The 17,995-nt window shown below is 46.1% G+C and overlaps 1 protein-coding gene across 1 annotated transcript in view; it reads right to left on the bottom strand.

Annotated features, from left to right (window-relative positions):
* The window catches only part of RASSF2 (Ras association (RalGDS/AF-6) domain family member 2), a 23,882-nt gene extending 6,265 nt beyond the window's left edge, over window positions 1–17,617 (bottom strand). The window contains exons 1-9 of the mRNA XM_006870423.1: window positions 17,528–17,617; window positions 14,516–14,591; window positions 12,531–12,682; window positions 8,685–8,773; window positions 3,422–3,582; window positions 2,587–2,688; window positions 1,885–1,936; window positions 1,318–1,439; window positions 708–721 (exon numbers count right to left, since the gene is read on the bottom strand). Of these exons, the coding sequence (XP_006870485.1) occupies window positions 708–721; window positions 1,318–1,439; window positions 1,885–1,936; window positions 2,587–2,688; window positions 3,422–3,582; window positions 8,685–8,773; window positions 12,531–12,682; window positions 14,516–14,591; window positions 17,528–17,586 (827 nt within the window). The 5' untranslated portion in view covers window positions 17,587–17,617. The remainder of the gene's footprint in view (window positions 1–707; window positions 722–1,317; window positions 1,440–1,884; window positions 1,937–2,586; window positions 2,689–3,421; window positions 3,583–8,684; window positions 8,774–12,530; window positions 12,683–14,515; window positions 14,592–17,527) is intronic.
* Window positions 17,618–17,995: the final 378 nt, after the last annotated feature.

Below are 17,995 nucleotides of genomic sequence, written 5' to 3'. Positions count from 1 at the left end.
ATTACATATGCCTGAGTGTTTTTGTTTTTTGTTTTTTTTTTAAAAAAGCTAAAGTGAATAGAGAGAAATACTGTTAACTGATGGTACATGGAGGGGATTATAATCATTGTAATGAAACAAGGTGTATGATTTGTTGAATTTAAACTCATGATCTGCCCTGTAAACTTTTACTCAAACCGGAAAAAAAAAAAAAAAAAACCTTAAAAATAAATAAATGCTTTCTTTTGCAAGCCAAGGAGGCCTGGTAGCATACTGAATTAAGTGTTGGGCTTATGCTAACCACAAGGTCAATGGTTCAACCCTACCTGAGGAAGGAAAACGAGGTTATCTGCTCCTGTAAATATGTACAGTCTCAGAAACTCTAAGAACCAGTTCACTCTGCCTTATAGGGTTGTTATGAGTCAGAATCAATTGGATAGCCGTGGGTTTGGTTTGGGGCTTATGGTAAGCCTGTAAGATTTAGGGATGTTTATTACTACAGCAAAAGCTGATGAAGACATAAAATAAGATAGAATTACTGCTAGCTTTTTAGAGTCGATAAGAGATGGTCTGCAGAAACGTCTCAGTTCTCTTTACTGTACTCAAGAAAGGCTTGGGAAATTATTTCTTCTATGGAAATCACTTTGTGTCTTAGCATTTCCCCAACTCCCACAGTGCACTCCCTCAACCTGGCCTCTGTCTTCATCCTACTGACTCACAGCCATTACTGCTTCAAGAAAACCTATCACCGAGGAATCGCAAGTAAAAAAGGGCATAAGACAGCTCTGCCATGGAGAGAAATCAAGTTCTGATGCTTGCTATAACATGAATAAATCTTGGAAATGTTGTTGCTGTGTGCCATTGAGTTGGTTCTGACTCATCATGACCCTGTATAGAGTTTCCAAGGAGCAGCTGATTGGTTTGAACCATTGGCCTTGCAGTTAGCACTCCAGTGCTTATCCTACAACGCCACATCAGGACTCCTGATGTGAAAATATTAGCTGAGTGAAATAATCCAGTCACAAAAAAAAGAAATGCAAGTACTGTACAATCTCACTTATGTGAACTAGACAAACAAAAAGCAAAGATTACTAGTAGAATGATTTTAAAAAGGATAGTGAGAATTTTTGGACAACTTGAAGAATGTAATCAATGTCACTGAGCTATATGTGTAGAAATTGTTGACTTGGCGAATGCTTTGTTGTACATATTTTTACCACAATTTACCAAAAAATGGGAGGAGAAACAGGCCAAAAAGTCAAGCTATGCCCTAGTTGCTGGAAACCCAACTGAATGCTCATCCTCCTGAGGACAGACCGCTGATTGAAGGGGACTCACGTCATAGGTGACCTCCTCCACCTGGTCCTTCTCCATGAGGAACACTTTGGAGACCTGCTCACAGGGTCCCTGGAGGATTCGGGCAATCAGCGGATAGTCGGTGCCCTTCAGTTTCTGTTTCTCTGGAACCACACACAGTCAGGAGCAGCCCTGAGTCCCACCCAAGACCCTTCTCACCTTAAGTATTGGTTAACTCAGAGGCCCAATCAGACCAGGCATCTTAAAAGATGCAGCTATAAAAGTCAGGGGCCTGATTTATAAATACATGATTCAATAAATGTTATTTAAATAATACCCTCCCAACCCCCAATATATTACCATGCCTCCAACCCATTGGGAGGTGCTACGTTACAGGAATTGCTTTTGTCTGTCCCTCAAGAAAATCCAGCTTCTTTAAAAATAGTCAGTCAGGTTTCGGGGTATGATTACTGACCATATATGGGATTCCCCAGTAGCCACATCCAGCAAACCCATCAGCCTTGGAGGCAAACAAGGCTGAGGTATTTTCTTAACTTGCTATTTTGAGTTAATTAAAAGCTTTAAAGTACACTGTGTCTTCCAACTTACCACCGCTGGTATGGACAACGTACAAAGCAAACTCCTCTGGTGAATTCTCTATCTGAATTAGGAGCAAAAGAGTTGTTTAAAGTGCATATGTAAACATCCTAACTGTGATTTATCCCCTCTTCTTTAATGATGCCGTTGTTGCTAAGAGCTTTCCTGTGTGTCCTGACCCATAGTGACCCTGTATATGTGTAGAAATTGTTGACTTGGCGAATGCTTTGTTGTACATATTTTTACAATATGTGTTAGAGGCTGTAAATCTGTCCGGGAGCAGACAGCGTTAACTTTCTCCCATGAAGCAGCTGGTGGGTTTGAATCACCAACCTCATAGTTAACAGTCAAGTGCTTATCCTACAGTGCCACACCAGGACAACCTCTCCAACTCTGTTGGTGGTGGTGTTGTTAGGTGCCATGGAGTCAGTTCCGACACATAGCGACAGAACAAAACACTGCCGGTTCCTGCACATCCTCACCCTTGTTGTTACGCTGCATCAATCTCCATAGAAGTCCTGTTAAAACAGATTTCCTGGCCTCACCTCAGGCATTCTGACTCAGCAGGTCTGGGGCAGGGCCTGAGAAGCTGCTGTTCTAACAAGCTGTCAGGTGAAATCAATGCTGCTGATCTGGGCTTTTGGCCTTGAGCAATGAGGATCTGAACAACCCAATCCCCCGCCCCACCACCACCAAGGTACACAGGGCACTTGCCTTAAATTTGTTAAGCAGCAGCTTGAGGACCTGCGGGGTAGTCATGGTGCTATTGATGCGGACATTGGTGACGGAACCATAGGCCGGTGTGAACACTGATGTCTGTCAACAGAGGGGTCCAACTCAGGTGGGAGGGTGGATAGGACGGCGCTAGAACCTAGGTGTTCCTGCCCTGTACCCGACCAAGCCGCCACTGAGCAAGTGCCCAGAAGCATGCTTGCTTAGCTGAGCCTAGAAAATTGGGGTGAGAGGAAATGTGCTTCTGGAAGCTCAATACTGCTGACAGTCTGGCAAATATCAGACTTTGGCAGGCATCTAACCCAGGAGTTCATGTCTCCCACAAAAGCTTGAGGGTCTGTGCTCGCTAAGTGGCAAGGCTGAAGGGGAGGGTGGGAAGCAATAGGTGAGGCTCTTGCCCCAAAATAAAACACTCACAAAGACCCTTCTACTATGTACTCAGAGGTTTCTGAGCACTCTCCACAATGATTCTGGAGCTGCAGGAAAGAGGTATTGGCCAGCTCAGGATGGGGGGCATGCACTGAATTCCACAAGTCTGAACCCCAGGAGCTGTGCATTGGAGCAGCCTTTAGCTCAGACCCCAAGCTTGAAGCCAGGGTTGCAAGAAGACTGGCCAATTGGGGTCTGATGAGTTTATGGGGTCCCTTTATCCAGCCCCTGAATTCATCCAGGGGGGCTGCTCAGGGCTAGGTCTTTGATCCTCACAGAGCCAGCAGAGCCTTCCGCCCACCCACAGGACTGAAAACTGCACCGAAAGCACTAGGCCCTCGGGATATCCCACCAGGGAACCCAAGATAAGCCCCCCTCTCTGCTCCACCTTATGATTGTAGAAATGGCCATTGATGGAGAAGCGGTGGCGTCTGATTCGGCGCTGGTCACTAGGTGTCCTCACGTTGCCGCGGCGACGCACCCCCACATCACTCCGGGTACGCATTAGCTGCGGGGTGTCTTCCTGCAGGGGCTTCAGGCCCCTGGTTTCTGAGGGAAGAGAAGGAGAAGGAGCCCTATTGGACGGGCCTGGGACATGGCAGCCTTGCATGTGACCTTCTCTCTGTGGAAAGAGCCACAGCAACCACAACCAACCGGAGCAGGTGATGCCTTCCCAAGGGATGCTGGGAAATGGTGCAAGCACCATTTCCTAAGGTGGCTTTGTCCAAAAACCCAACAAGTTTTAAAAGGAGGTCTCAGAGGCTATAGGCAGCTGGACCTGCCAGGGCACAATTTCCATGTGAGGCCCTGCTCTGAGAAAATGGGGATCTCTGCTGGGGAGTAGAGTGGGATCCAGGGGCCACACTGGTGGTCATGGACAAGTCTGCTAGGAAGAAATGCCAAATATGTATAAAGATTGCTAACTGCTGCAGACCTGGTGCATTCCTGCCATCTTTCCCTCCTTGAGCTCACCTGCAGCATCACTACCTTCCTGGCCAAGTGGAGGGTGCTGGGAAAGCTAAAGCTACCTCCAGGTTGTTGCAGAGACCCCCTTCTGCCCAACACTGTGACAGTGTAGTCCTAACCCAACCCACCCAGATGGAGACACTACCCCAGTCTTGGACCAACTCTAGCCAAGGGCCTTCTCCCCAAAAAGAAGACAGCTCTTCACATCAACACCAGAGAGTGGTTAGTGGGCAAAAGGTTCTTGGAGGGTTTTTCCAGTCTTTGCTCCAGGAGGTTGAAAATGAGAAGGGATCAGCCCAAAGTAAAGAGGGCTGGAAGTGGTCTCAGATCTCCTGCCTGCCATCAAGTATGCACTGGGGCATCTCACAGGATCTAATTCAGGGGTTCCAGGAAACCCACAGATCCCTGCCTGAAGTCCCACTGGTCAGGAGACGTTCCACCAGGACAGGCACTGTCCTGTCCCTCATCATCCCACTATTTTGCCAACCTCAAGATTCCATAACCTGAGAGCAGCTGAAGAGTAGAAGGAGAAAGTGTGGAAGAGAGAGAAAAGGCTGGGCCAAGGGAGGGGAGGGATGAGAAATCCCTTCACATACAAGATGATGGTCTCCTTCTGTGTACTGAGAACTGGTCTTGGCCATGGTCTTGGGGGACACCAAGGTCAATTAGCATAACACAAGCCATAAAGACAATGTTCTACTTATTGACCTACTTTGATGAGTAGCAACTGCAGTCTTAAAAGCTCATGAGTGGCCATCTAACTATATTGGTCTCTCCCAGTCTGGAGGAACCAAGAGTTATGAAAAAGATGCAAACAATTGATTCAATGGACTAATGGACCTTGTGAACATTAGTCTCTGAAACCCTAAGACCAGAAGAATTAGATGGTGCCCAACCACCACTACCAACTGCTCTGAAAGGGTTCACATTGTTGCTGTTGTTAAGTGCCATCAAGTCGGTTCTGACCCATAATGACCTTGTATAGGGTTTCCAAGGAGCAGCTGGTGAGCTTGAACCGCCGACCTTGCAGTTTAAATGGCTTTGCAGTCTGGCACATTAAACCACAGCGCCATACCAGGACTCCAAATAGAGTATAGCGTAGGAGAAAATTGTGAAACTTGGACTCAAAATTATTTTCTCAAAAAAGGCCAGGCTGACTGGTTGGATAGAGAAGATGGAACCCTGAGACTGTGAACCTTAGTCACCTTCATGTCTGGAAATGAACTCAGTATCAGCTCAAACAACAGACAGGTCTGTCAGAGGAACAATAAAACCAGGGAGGTATACAACTTTAGAATAATCAGCTATTTGTCATTTACCCAATGACAAAATTCAGAGGGATTAGGAAAGAGGGCGAAACAGAAATGGCAAACACAGGGAGGAAGTACATAAAGGATGCTACATTGTGGGGATTGCAATGAATATGATAACCAAAATGTGTATGAACTGCTGAGTGGAAAATGAGTTTGCTCTATAAATGTTCATCCAATTCAAAATAAAAACTTCAAAAAGAAAAGAAAGAGAAATGCTGCTGGGTGACAATGTGGGTGCAGGAAGGGAAGGGAGAGTTTGCTACATGTGGATGGGCACAGAGCCAACCCAGACAGGGGCTGTTTCTCACCCCCACCCGGCTCCCCTTACAGGTCCTGAGCAACCTCCTGTCCATTTCCTCCACTGATCAATAAGAGGTCAATCTTCGCTTGGACCATTGCCTCAAAAAATCCATGTTTTATAAAACAGTGTGTACCGCTAAGGGGAAAACTATAACATATATTTTACTGGGGAGCACAGTGGCTCTGTAGGATACACCACAGGGTCCACAGTTCAAGTCCACCAGCCACTCTGAAGGGAAAAAATGAGGCTTTCTGCTCCTGCAAAGATTTACAGCCTTGGAAACCCTATACAGGGCCAGTATGAGTTGGAACCGATTCAGTGGCACTTACCATCAACAACAACATACTTTACTGGGAGTCCTGGTGTGGCACTGTAGGATAAGCACTGGGCTGATAACCACAAGGTTGTTGGTTCAAACCCATCAGCTTCTCCTCAGAAACCCTACACAAGGCTGTAAAGAGTCAGAACTGACTTGACAGCACACAACAACCGACAGCACTTAACAATACTTTACTAGTTAGAAACAATATAGTGAGGAAGTTAAGAGCACACAGATTTTACAGCCAGATTCTCGTGTTCCAATCCCAGCTCCATCATTATCATATACACTTACTTCTCTGTTCCTCAGTTTGCTCGTCTATGAAATGGGAGTAATAATAGCACCCACCTGATAAGATTTTTAGGAGTGTTGACATGAGTTAATACATGGAAAGCACTTAGAACAATGCCTGGCACGGATCAGCACCACATAAGGGTTTACTAGCGTAGTGGTTACGAGTCGGGCTACTAACTTCAAGGTCAACAGTTTGAAACTACCAGCCATTCCACAGGAGAAAGATGAGGCGTTCTGCTCCTGTAAAGATTTACAGCCTCGGAAACCCTATACAGCATCCCAATAATTCGGAACCAACTCCACAGCAACCACCACTATTAGAATAAAGTCGAAAGGATAAATGGGCACTACTTTTAGAGCTACCAATGCCCAAAGCCTCAGACCCAGCAATTCCCTTTGAAGTCCCCTACAGATGCTGACCACTGTAAGACATGACATGTGTCCCGGGCCACTGACTGCAACTTTATTCATCATAGCAAAAGCCTAGAAACAAATATCTATCACCAGGAAGTGACTAAATCAATTGAGTGAAGGTGTTCTTTAAGGATCCATGAAGGGATCTGTGGGCTTCCTGGGACCCCTGAATTAGATCTTATGAGATGCCCCAGAGCTGAGACCACTCCCATTCCTCTTGGCTTCTCACTTTTAACCTCCTGAAGCAAAGACTGGAAAAAATCCTCCAGTGACCAGTCTGCAGAGTCGAAGTCCCAGTGAAGAGCTGGTAGCTACATACTACTGTGGTACATATATACAATAGAATACTACCTAACTATAAAAAATAATGAGTTCTCAAAACATAGCACAGATGAAATCTGGGGGACATTATACTGAGTAAAATAAGTAAATCACAAAGGGATAAATATTCTAAGGTCTCACGTTATAAAAAGTCAATTATAGGTACATACATAGAAAGCAATATTCTCTGACAATTATGAAGCTATGAGAGTAAGGCAAAGGGAGGTAGAGTCACTTTCTACATAGTAGACATTTGTCATTTTTGGTGATGGGAAAGACAATACCCAAGTCCTGGTGTGGTGCTGTAGGATAAGCACTGGTCTGATAACCATAAGACCAGTGGTTCAAACCCATCAGCTTCTCCTTGGCAACCCTATACAGGGTCACTATGAGTTGGAACCAACTCGACGGCACTTAATAACAGCAATAAGAATGCAGTGTGCACAACTTGACCAGTGAAATAAAGACACTAAGAGATACTCAAGAATAAGGGACAGTTTTGGTAAATGCTGTAACATACAATTTTGCAACAACAGTAATAACACCAAAAATATGTGTGTGGTGACATAGGTAAATATGTATGCATATATGTGCATAAGAAGGCACATGTGAGTACATATATGTATGCATGTATAAGCACATCTTTCCCAAATACCTACTGCTGTCGCTTCAATTCTGACTCATATCAATCTTGTAGGATCGAGAATTGCCCCATAGAGTTTCCAAGACTGGAAATCTTTACAGAAGCAGCCGCATCTTTCTTCTGCAGAGGAGCAGGTGGACTTAAACTGCTGGCCTTTTGGTTAGCAGCCAAGCACTTAACCACTGAGTTACCAAGGCTCTTAGTATACATGTTTGTATGTGCTGCATATATATACTCACATCACAGTAAAACACATGGGGGGCACAGTTATGAAGACTTTGTAGGCATATTCAAACATCTCAGGGATTGGTTTACTGGGTGAAAAGGCTTAGGTCCATGGTCTTGTGAGACAATCAGTCAATTGGCATAACATATCTCATAAAGATAATGTTCTACTTCCTGGCTTGATAGTAACATCTAGGGTATTAAAAGTCTGTGCATAGCCATGTAAGATACAACTATTGATTAGTCTCTACTTGTCTGGAGCAAAAGAGAATAAAGGAAACCAGAGAAAAAACTAGGTCATCCGTTGTTGCTGTTGTTGTGTGCTTCCAAGTCGGTTCTGACTCATAGAGACTCTGTATAGGGTTTCCGAGGAGTGGCTGGTGGGCTTGAACAGCCAACCTTGCAGTTAGCAGCCCAGTGCTTATCCTATAGCTCTATACCAGGACTCCTATGATACAACTATTGCGCTCTACTCGTCTGGAGCAAAAGAGAATGAAGGAAGCCAAAGAAGAAACTAGCCCACATGAGCTACAGCTTCAAAATGGGAGCCCAATTTGCCATGTAAACTTTCACCTAATAAACAATAAAAAAAGATTTTTTAAGAAGTAAACAAATGATATATTGGTATGTATTCAGTTGGATCATGGGAAGGAGGTTCTGCAGCTGACTCCAAGGAGAGAGAGACTCAATGGTGGGTGCGGATGAGGTGAGAGACTTCACATCTTTTCCTTGTAATATTTTGAATCTTGAATCACATGAATTTTGTTTTTTCAAAAACAAAATGATGGTCCACAATACTAACACAGCTGTCTCCACCCAGCCCCAAACCCAAAACTCCTCCCTGCAAGCACCTACCTGTGGGGCTAGGCATCTGGTCACTCTCTGGAGGTGCATCTACATCTGAGATCTGGATACTGGGCATGTTGAGGGGCTTCAGGATGGTGCTGGGAACAGAAAACAACCACAAGGGATGTCAGTTTAGCCCCTTCAGGGACTCAGCTCCCCCCCTTCTCCAAAACATGTGGCTTGTGCCTGGGCTGAAGACCAGCCTACATCAGGCGATGAAGGTGGGCTTGGTCGAGCATCCCACAGTGCTGGCCCAGCTCCCAGGCTAAGTGTGGAGGGTGGATTTAGGGGGGCTCTGGAGAGAGAAGATGCTCTTTCCCAGAATCTGTGACAGCACAAGCAACCAATTTAGCAAACCCAGGATGGAGAATCCCAGAAAATAAAGCCCATGTGTTGTACGTGCTGACTTTCCAAGCACTTACGGGTTCTACTGCTTAGTTAAAAAACCTTAATAATGACTATTTGTTTCTTGGACCAGGATTCCAGTTCATAGCCATTTCTTATGGAGGAAAACTCAACAAATACTTCGGGCATCTGGAGGAAAAGTGGAATGCAACAGGTTGGCTGCCAGAGGTCAGGCAGCTTTGGGAGGGACACTGATACAGTGCTCTCAGAGCTTCACGGACAGAGCCCTCAGCCAGGCAGAGCAAGGACCACAAGGAGGCAGTCTGAGTCGAGACACACACATACCTTTTCACAACCAAAGAGAACAATGGGGAAAGCTCAGAGAAACACGCCCAAAGTCAACAGAGGACTTGCCCAAACAGGAAGACACACATGCTATCAATTAAGACCAAGATGGCCAAACTTCATCTCTCATACTTCAGACATATTGTCAGGAGGGACCAGTTGCTGGAGAAGGATATCATGTTTGGTAAGGTGGAGGGTCAGAGAAAAAGAGGAAGACCCCCAACGAGGTGGACTGGCTAGGTGGCAGCATCGATGGACTCAAGCGTGGCAACAGTAGTGAAGTTGGCCCAGGATCGGGCAGTGTTTCGTTCTGCTGTGCATAAGGTCTCTATGAGTCGATACCAACTCGATGGCACCTAACAACAACAATGGGGAAAAGGACATCATGCTTGGTAAAGTGGAGGAAGACCTCCCAATGAGATGGATGGGCATGGTGGCAGCAACAGTGGGCTCAAGCTTAACAATTACGAGGATGGCACAGGACTAGGAGGTGTTTTGTTCTGTTGTGCATAAAGGTCACTATGAGTTAGAACCGACTCAACAGCACCTAACAACATGGTGAGAAGCCACCGCCCATCTGTCTGTTTTACTGTGGTGGCCTGTGTGTGGCGGTGATGCTGGGAGTTAGGTCGCTGGTATTTAAATATCAGCTGGGTCGCTCATGGTAGACGAGTCTCAGCAGAGCTTCTAGGCTATGACAGACTGGGAAGACAGGCCTGGTGATCTAACTTTAAGTACTTCTGAGAATTAGCCAATGAATGTCTTATGGCTCACAACAGATTGTCTAACACGCTTACTTTGGATACATCATCGGGAAAGATCAATAGCTAGAGGAGGACATCACGTTTGGTGAAAGTGAGGACCAACAAGGTCATCCCTAGTGCGGTGTGTTATGGGTTGAATTGTGCATGCTTGATGTCTTTGTCATGTTAATGAGAGGATTAGTGTACAGTGTGCTTTGAGTCTGTCCTATAAGATATAAAGAGAGTGGATTAGACAAGGGTGGGGGATATTAAGCCACATGAATATCACCCAGAAGGACCCTGGATTTAGACGTCTAGCCTGTGAGAAGATAAAAGTCTGCGGCATTTCTGTTAGAGCAGCACTGGCTGGCTAAGACAGATGATCAGCACAAGAACCTCAAGGATGGACTCAAACATGCTGGTGATTGTGGGGGTGACGCAGGAGCTGGTAACGCTCATCGTACTGAAGGTCACCACAATTCAGAGTAGACTCAGCATCAGTGAACACAGTGGAGACAGGTCTCATGTTATCTGCTTGATGGTCTCAAAGGAAAACAATACAATGAAAATGGAAGATATGAAGGAACTTCTTATTGCAGTAGCACGCATAGACTTCTGAACCTCAGAACAGATCCTCTCAGGAAAGGGGAGTACAGGCACCCACAGAAGGCACTCCCCACCTCCTCATCTAATACCCTGCCGTAACACTGGGGCCCATGCATTCACTTTATTGAAGCTGGCATCTAGGATGAAATTATTTACCAGTCCTGAAACTCTCTAAAAGTACTTACACGTTTCAAGAGTCACCAAAGCCCAACTAGATGCCACAGGGAAGGAAGTGGAGGACCTTTGACGGGTTCACCAAAGGGTATATAACCCAAACCACTACCATGTAGCAGATGCCGACTCATAGCAACCCTGTATTGGATTTCTGAGGCTGTAAATCTTTACAGGAGCAGAAAGCCTCACTTTTCTCCATGGAGCAGCTGGTGGGTTTGAATTGCTGACCTTGGGGTTAGCAGTCCAGTGCTTATCCTACAGTTCCACCAGAGCTTCTTTTAAAAGAGCTTATGTTGTTGTTGTCGTGAAGTGCCGCTGAGGTAGTTCCAACTTATAGCATCCCTCTATGGAATTTCAGAGGAGCGGGTGGTGGGTTTGAACTGCTGACCCTGTGGTCAGTAGTCCAGTGTTTACCTTACAGGGCCATACCAGGACCCCAAAGTTCATATAATCAAATGAAAAAAAATTTTTTTTTTTTTTTAATTCACTGAGGGAACGGAATGTAACCTGGTCTGGGGTTGGGGTGGGGCCGTGAAGAGGGTTTTGGCTCATTTGAAATCAAATACAGTGAAAATGCAGAAAGCGAAACAAAGCCTGTGAAATCCAGCAAAGCGAGTTGAAACCAAAGAACTCTGACCCGAAATCCTAGCTCCCCATGGGCTGGGCAAGGACCTTTCTGAAATTGCCTTGGACAGAAACCAGATCAATTCCAGGGTTTGGCCACATTGGAGACTTCTCTCCACATCAGAGAAAGAGATTTGGCTGTGGAGTGTAACAAAATGTTCAATGCAGCCAAAAGAGAGGGTTTGGTTCTCATTTAAAATGGCAAAAACATCCCTGTGGTTTTGGCCAAGTGGTCACCTCCCTCCGCCCAGGTCCTAGCCCCAGATCAGTCAGCATCAGCATGTTTTAGACTTGAACAAGGCTTGTTGCTTGATCCTAAACACTAAAGTCCCCAAAAGCCAAGGTAATGGGTTTGCCTTCTTGACATACTTTGGCATCTGGACCAGAAAAAGAGAAGGGAGGACCAGCCTGAGTCTCCACAGACATTCTAATCGGGACCCTGGGACAACACATGGTCCAAGAAGCAGACCCCTGGTCGGTCTAGATTGGCTGACTAGTTGGGATCAGCCTTTCTTCCTCCTCTTCCAGATGCCCCCAAGTCTAGGAGAGCTTTGCTCCGAGCTTTTCCAGAGTGGAACCATTCTGTAAGGAGTCAGGACCACAAGTGTCCCAGTGGGGAAGGGGTTGAGGTACCAGGTGTCCTATGAGAAATCTGCAGCCTGAGTTTGGCTGGCCTTAGCAACAGCCCTGAGACTCTGGAATTCTCCATGAGGGAGGACACAGCTTCCCCAGGCCTCGGTGTTTCCCCTCTCTGACTCAGCATCTCCCCTCCTCTCTCTGACTCAGCATCTCCCCTCATGACTGTCACAGCGTCTCTCACTCCGTGATTGGAGACACACCACTGTCTGCCCCTCTCTTCTCATCCTCAGCCCAAAGCAGGTGGCAATGGTGGCAGTGGGTACAGAGGCCACGCCAGGGGTGGGCTAGAAGAAGGTGGTATTTACCAACTGGAGAGCACATGGAACTCCCCCCACCCTGTGGTCCCCAGACACCCCTCAGCCCCATCCTTCTCACTCACCCCTGTGCCCCCAAGTTACAGCCGGAGTGCCAGGAAGAGGAGGAGGGTGGGGGACGGATGCGCTCATTGTCATCCTGCATCTGGAGACGGATGGGCCGGCGCAGTCCCCAGGAGATGTTCAGCAGCCCCTCCACGATGAACTCATCTTCCTCCTGCCCATAAAGCAGTCAGCACCATGAGTCCAGAAGAGTCTTGCAGAGCCCAGCACCACAGGTGGGGACAAGTGACAGAAAACTGGACATGTCTTAGCTGGACATCCTGAGATATGTCCGTGGGAAGGAACTGTTAAGTGCCATTGAGTCGGTTCTGACTCATAGTGACCCTGTATAGGGTTTTCAAGAGCAGCTGGTGTGCTTGAACTGCTGAACTTGTGGTTAGCACTCATCCTACAGCACCACATGAGGGCTCAGCTAGGACATAGGTTTAGTCATACACTGTAGGCAGATTAAAAGCAGCATTTCCCTAAATTTACTCGGCACGGCACCAGCTCCTCCAACAGATCGACTGTTACCTTAGAAAAGGTGGCATGAGCGTTCATGAGTTGGGAGATGGCCGAGCTTCACTAATCAGATTCCTTTACAACAGGACTGTCCAGAGGCTGTAATAAACTAACGTGCTATATTATGAATCTTCAACAGGTGAATAAATCTTGCAAGAGCTCCAAATTTATACTCATGCATTGCTGACGGACAAGAAGCTAAGTATGAAATCCTTCCAAGGTCATTTATAGGTTCTATCCTAAAGAAATGAATCTATTAACAACCCTTTCATCATGGGGTATTCTGATGTATTCTATAGGACACACCCCAGGAAAGCTGTTTAAGGGTCATGGTCTTGTTCATGACCCAATCACGAATGAAGAGACTCTTTGAGACCTCATGTTTTATGGACAGGCCCACAAGGGTCAGACCTGGGTCATAGCCACATCATTAAGTTACGCCCAGTGGGTGAAGATGATCATTGTGCATTCAGCAGCTACTCTGAGTCCTAGGATCACTGTGGGAGAGGGAGCGAGGAAGAAATCAAGGCAGAAGAGCGAAGCAACTTTAGGACATTTTGGAAAAACATGGGGGCACAGACATGATTTCTCCACAGTCTATTATGTGGCCTTCCAGTTTGACAACTAGAATCATTACTTCCTAATACATGAATGTAGGACAGAATTTAACCCAAAGTAGAACTTGACCTAAGTGAAGTGGTTTGAGGGACATTTAAAAAAGGGCCACTGCCTCCTAAACACTATCCCCAACCAGCCTGTCTTAGTTGAAATTCCACCACTTGATATGTGTTACTATAGATTAAATCTCAATGGCTTGATAACCTGAAAATGTCCTTAGAAATGTATTACACATGCCTTCTTATCAGTCAAGAACACTTGAGTATAAATTACGCTACCAGGGTTCCTTTATAACTTGTCACCTATCTGATAACAGGCTCTACAGAAATGGATACAAGAGGAGTAAGCTTAGGTTGCAGATAGGGGTTGGGACAGACAGATGGTTAACAAAGAGAACTCCAAAGAAGGCACCTGGAAGAAGGCTGCAGTGGGGGAAAGATCCAAGCGTTACCATCCAGAGCTTACAGAACTTGGCCAAGTCACTGCAGCAGTATGACCTAGGCTCAGTGATTGAGAACTGAGCAGGCTTCTTGGGTTGCCCAAGAAGAGGAAGTCTGCTTCAGAGCCATCTGAAAGGGTCATATCATGAGACCCTCCCTTTGGAGAATCCCCACTCTGGAACTGGTGCTAGCCCAACCACACAGCCATAGACATAAAAAGTCCATCCTTCTTAGTATGAAACTGCCCTTCTACAGAACCCCAGGAAATCCTTCTAGCATCCTAAATGAGAGAGAGGCCACTCAAGGTGGCAGGAGGGGCAGGGGCATCTTGGAACCTCAGGACTCCTTCAGACCCAAGACACACGGAAACAAAGAATAGGCTGGCCCACCTGGGAAGGAGCCACACAGCCCTACCGGGGAAGCCTTACCTCACGGTGTCGCAGCTGCAAATTCTGGCCTTCATAGTACAAGTTGTAGGTCTTCAGGTGCAGGAGAAGCTCATTCCTTAGAGGAAATACAAGTGATGTTAACTTTCTTGGCCGGAGCTACTTACATGCAGTTGTGGCCTTTTTCTCACCTCCAATTGTCCTTTAGCCACCCCACTTTGGGTGCTTGTGGGTATACACGTGTGATGTATGCAGATTCCTGCTACCACCACTCCACCACCATCTTCCCCCAGGAACAGCGTCAAGAGCAACCATCACTAAAGAACAGACCGAGCTTAAGAAGCCACTCTAGAAAACAAAGGCAGGCCTCATTTGCTGACAGAGGCTGGAACCCCTGACAACACTCCCTAGGGTCCAACAAGTCACGGTCACACAAAGGCAAACATGGCCAAAGCCCTGCCTCATCCATGCTGGGAGTTAAGAAGGGACCATCATTGCAGGTCTTCACAAGACTCAGAAATTTCCAGACTTTTCCAAAGGTTAAAAGAGTATGATCTGTGCCCCACTGACCTATGCCTCAAAGACACGATTTTATCATGTGTTCAAAAACTTGAAAACTCCCATCAACAGTGGAATGGATAAATAAAGAGAGGTATAATCACATAATGACGTGCTGGTGGCACAGTGGTTAAGCAATGGTCTGCTAACCAAAAGTTTTGAGGTTCGTACCCACCAGCTGCTCCTGCAGTGGAAAGATTTGTCAGTCTACTTCCACAAATATTTTCAGCCTTGGAAGTTTGATGGGACACTTCTACTCTGTTCTAAAAGGTCACTATGAGTTGGAATGAACTCAACGGCAGTGAGCTTGGTTTGGTTGTAGTCACACAATGCAATGCTGCAGGGTAATGCGATGGAATGCAACATAAGTTGAGCTGCAAGGTTGGAGGTTCAAACCCACCAGCTGCTCCTCAGAAACCCTACACAGGGTCGCTATGAGTCGGAACTGACTCAGTGGCACTTAACAACAACAACACACACAACACAGATGAATCACATATAGTATGCAGAGTGAAAGAAGCCAGACAGAAAGAAGCACATATGGAATTATTCCATTTGTAAAAAGTTGGAAATTCAGGATTTTAGAATTTAGAATGTAATTCACCTTGTGGGTTAATCACTAGACATGTTCACAAAGGGGTTTCTGGACCTTGACAATAGTCTACCTTGATCTAGGTGCTGGTCACACTGGTGGGCTCAGTTTGTGAACATTCAGAAAAACTTACTGTCCCCTGAAGTCTGGGTTCAAGCCTCCTTCGCTGCCAACTACAGCTCTCATTTGGTTATAGTACTGGTAATGGTAAGGAGCTCTGGTAGCGTAATGGTTACGAGTCAGCAGTTCAAAACTATTAGCTGTTCCACAGGAGAAAGATGAGGCTTTCTGCTCCAGTAAACATTTAGCTTTGGAAACCCTGTGCAGGGTCACTGTGAGTCGGAATCGACTCCATGCCACACCACCACCACCACCACCACCACTAGTAATGGTGTATGATGGACTTCCCACCTTTGTCATCAGAGTGCTTCCTTGCTAAACCCATGAATATTCTAGAAGCAACTTTATCTAGCACTGATTGTTATTGCATTCCATGAGCTTCAGCAGCGAGGGGCCCACTGATCTCAGGAAAAAGGCAACCAAGTTCAGTCCCTCCCTCTACCCTCAGCTCTTCAATGGAGAGATTTTAGGCCAAGTCAGGACAAACCAGCTGGAAATTCCAAGAAGCTCCTGACAAACCTAGATCAGCGGGAGGAACTGTATGAAAGCTGAAACGAATTAGTGAAAAAATGTGCTTCCAGATAACTGAAAACATAAGCGGTTTAGTACTTCTGAGCACATAAATCTGAAAGGAGGACTTAATATTACTGGCTGGTTGAAATCCTTGGGGAAATCCTTCAATAAAGACAATACAAATTATCTGTATCCTGCAAAAGTGCATGTATGTAACTTTCACTCAATTCACGATAAAAAAAAACTAATAAAAAAATAAAAGCGTGTATGTAATGAACAAGTGTGTCGGGAGGGCTAAAAACAACTGGTGTCGAGTTAACTCCAACTCATGAGGATTCCTTGTGTATCAGAGTAGAACTGTGATATGGTCTTCAAAAGGCTGATTTGTTTGGCAGTAGATTGCTAGGTCTTTGCTTCAAAGAACCTCTGGTGGACTTTAGCTGCTAACCTTTCCATTAGCAGCTGAGTGGGTTAGCCGTTACACTACTGAGGAGCTCTAAAAACAACCTTGTTGGTGGTGTTAGTTGTCATTCTGACTCTTGATGACCCCCAGGGTTGCAGAGTAGAAGGTTTTCAAGGCTGTGACCTTTCTGAAGCAGATCACCAAGCCTGTCCTCTAAAGTGTCCCTGACTACCTTTCAGTTGGTGGTCAAGCAATTAATGGTTTGCACCACCACAAATTAAATCTACATTTTAAAAAGAGCATCCAATATGTTGCACAATGAATATGTGCAGGACATAAAAAAACAAGAACAACATACCTTCAAGCTTAGAATTTGAAGAAAAAAAAACAAGTTTGGCTCAGCTTCTGTCACGTTAGCAATAACTTAGCGTTCAAGAGGTTTCAGTGCATACAGAACAATAAAGCTGGCCTTTCTGTTCAGAGGAACCACAGCAGCGCAGGGGAACACCATTGCAGGACTCCCCCAGGGGACATCACAGACAGGACACAAGTAGCCACCAGCCACCTCCTGCTCTAGGAAGCCTTCCAGGACCCAACTTTTGAGGCCCTATAGGTGACATGTCTTGAAAACCACCTCTTCACTTCCCTCTCCAGGGCCAGGCTCTGGGGGTGAGTTTTTAACTGTAGCAGTGCCTTGCTGATTGATTATCTCACTGGTCCAAACTCGTTGGATTAGCTCCTCGTCTCACATAGGAGCCCCAGCTCTTTCACGTACAGAGAAAGCACCTGCCCCTGCTCCAATACACCTGCAGTGTACCCAACACAGGATTGGCCCCCAGAGACATAACACTCGAGCAAAAACTCTTACTTGGAAATGTATTTATCTTGTCCGCAAGGGACAAGAGACGTTTGGTGGCTGTAGTCCATTCTTTCCTTCTCTTCTCATCAAAAGGTGAGGTCTGCATTTGAAAGAAAGCAGAGGTTAGCGTCTGTTGGAATTTGATGGCACTTGGAGAGAAGTGCAGGAGCAGAGGAAAGACAAAATCAGACTACAGGGGTCTCTGTCCCTCTGCTCCACATGTGGGCTGCCCGTGCTGACCCAGAGCTAGTAGGACAACTACCTGCTAGCTGCAACCTCCACTTGCACAGGCACAGAGAGCTAATACCCAAGGAGAAAGGATAAGCCCAGGACAGTCAGAAAACAAGTCCGGCGCAGTCTGAGAACAACCGCTGCAGTAGCCAACTCAATGTGGACCACTGAGTCCTGCCTGGAGGGGCATTCACAGCACAAAACAGAGACTGACTCATGGGACTGGGACTAGCTCCCCTGAGAATG

This window comes from Chrysochloris asiatica, unplaced genomic scaffold (assembly GCF_000296735.1).
Source record: "Chrysochloris asiatica unplaced genomic scaffold, ChrAsi1.0 scaffold00141, whole genome shotgun sequence".
Taxonomy (NCBI): domain Eukaryota; kingdom Metazoa; phylum Chordata; class Mammalia; order Afrosoricida; family Chrysochloridae; genus Chrysochloris; species Chrysochloris asiatica.
This window is presented reverse-complemented; position numbering and strand designations above follow the sequence as displayed.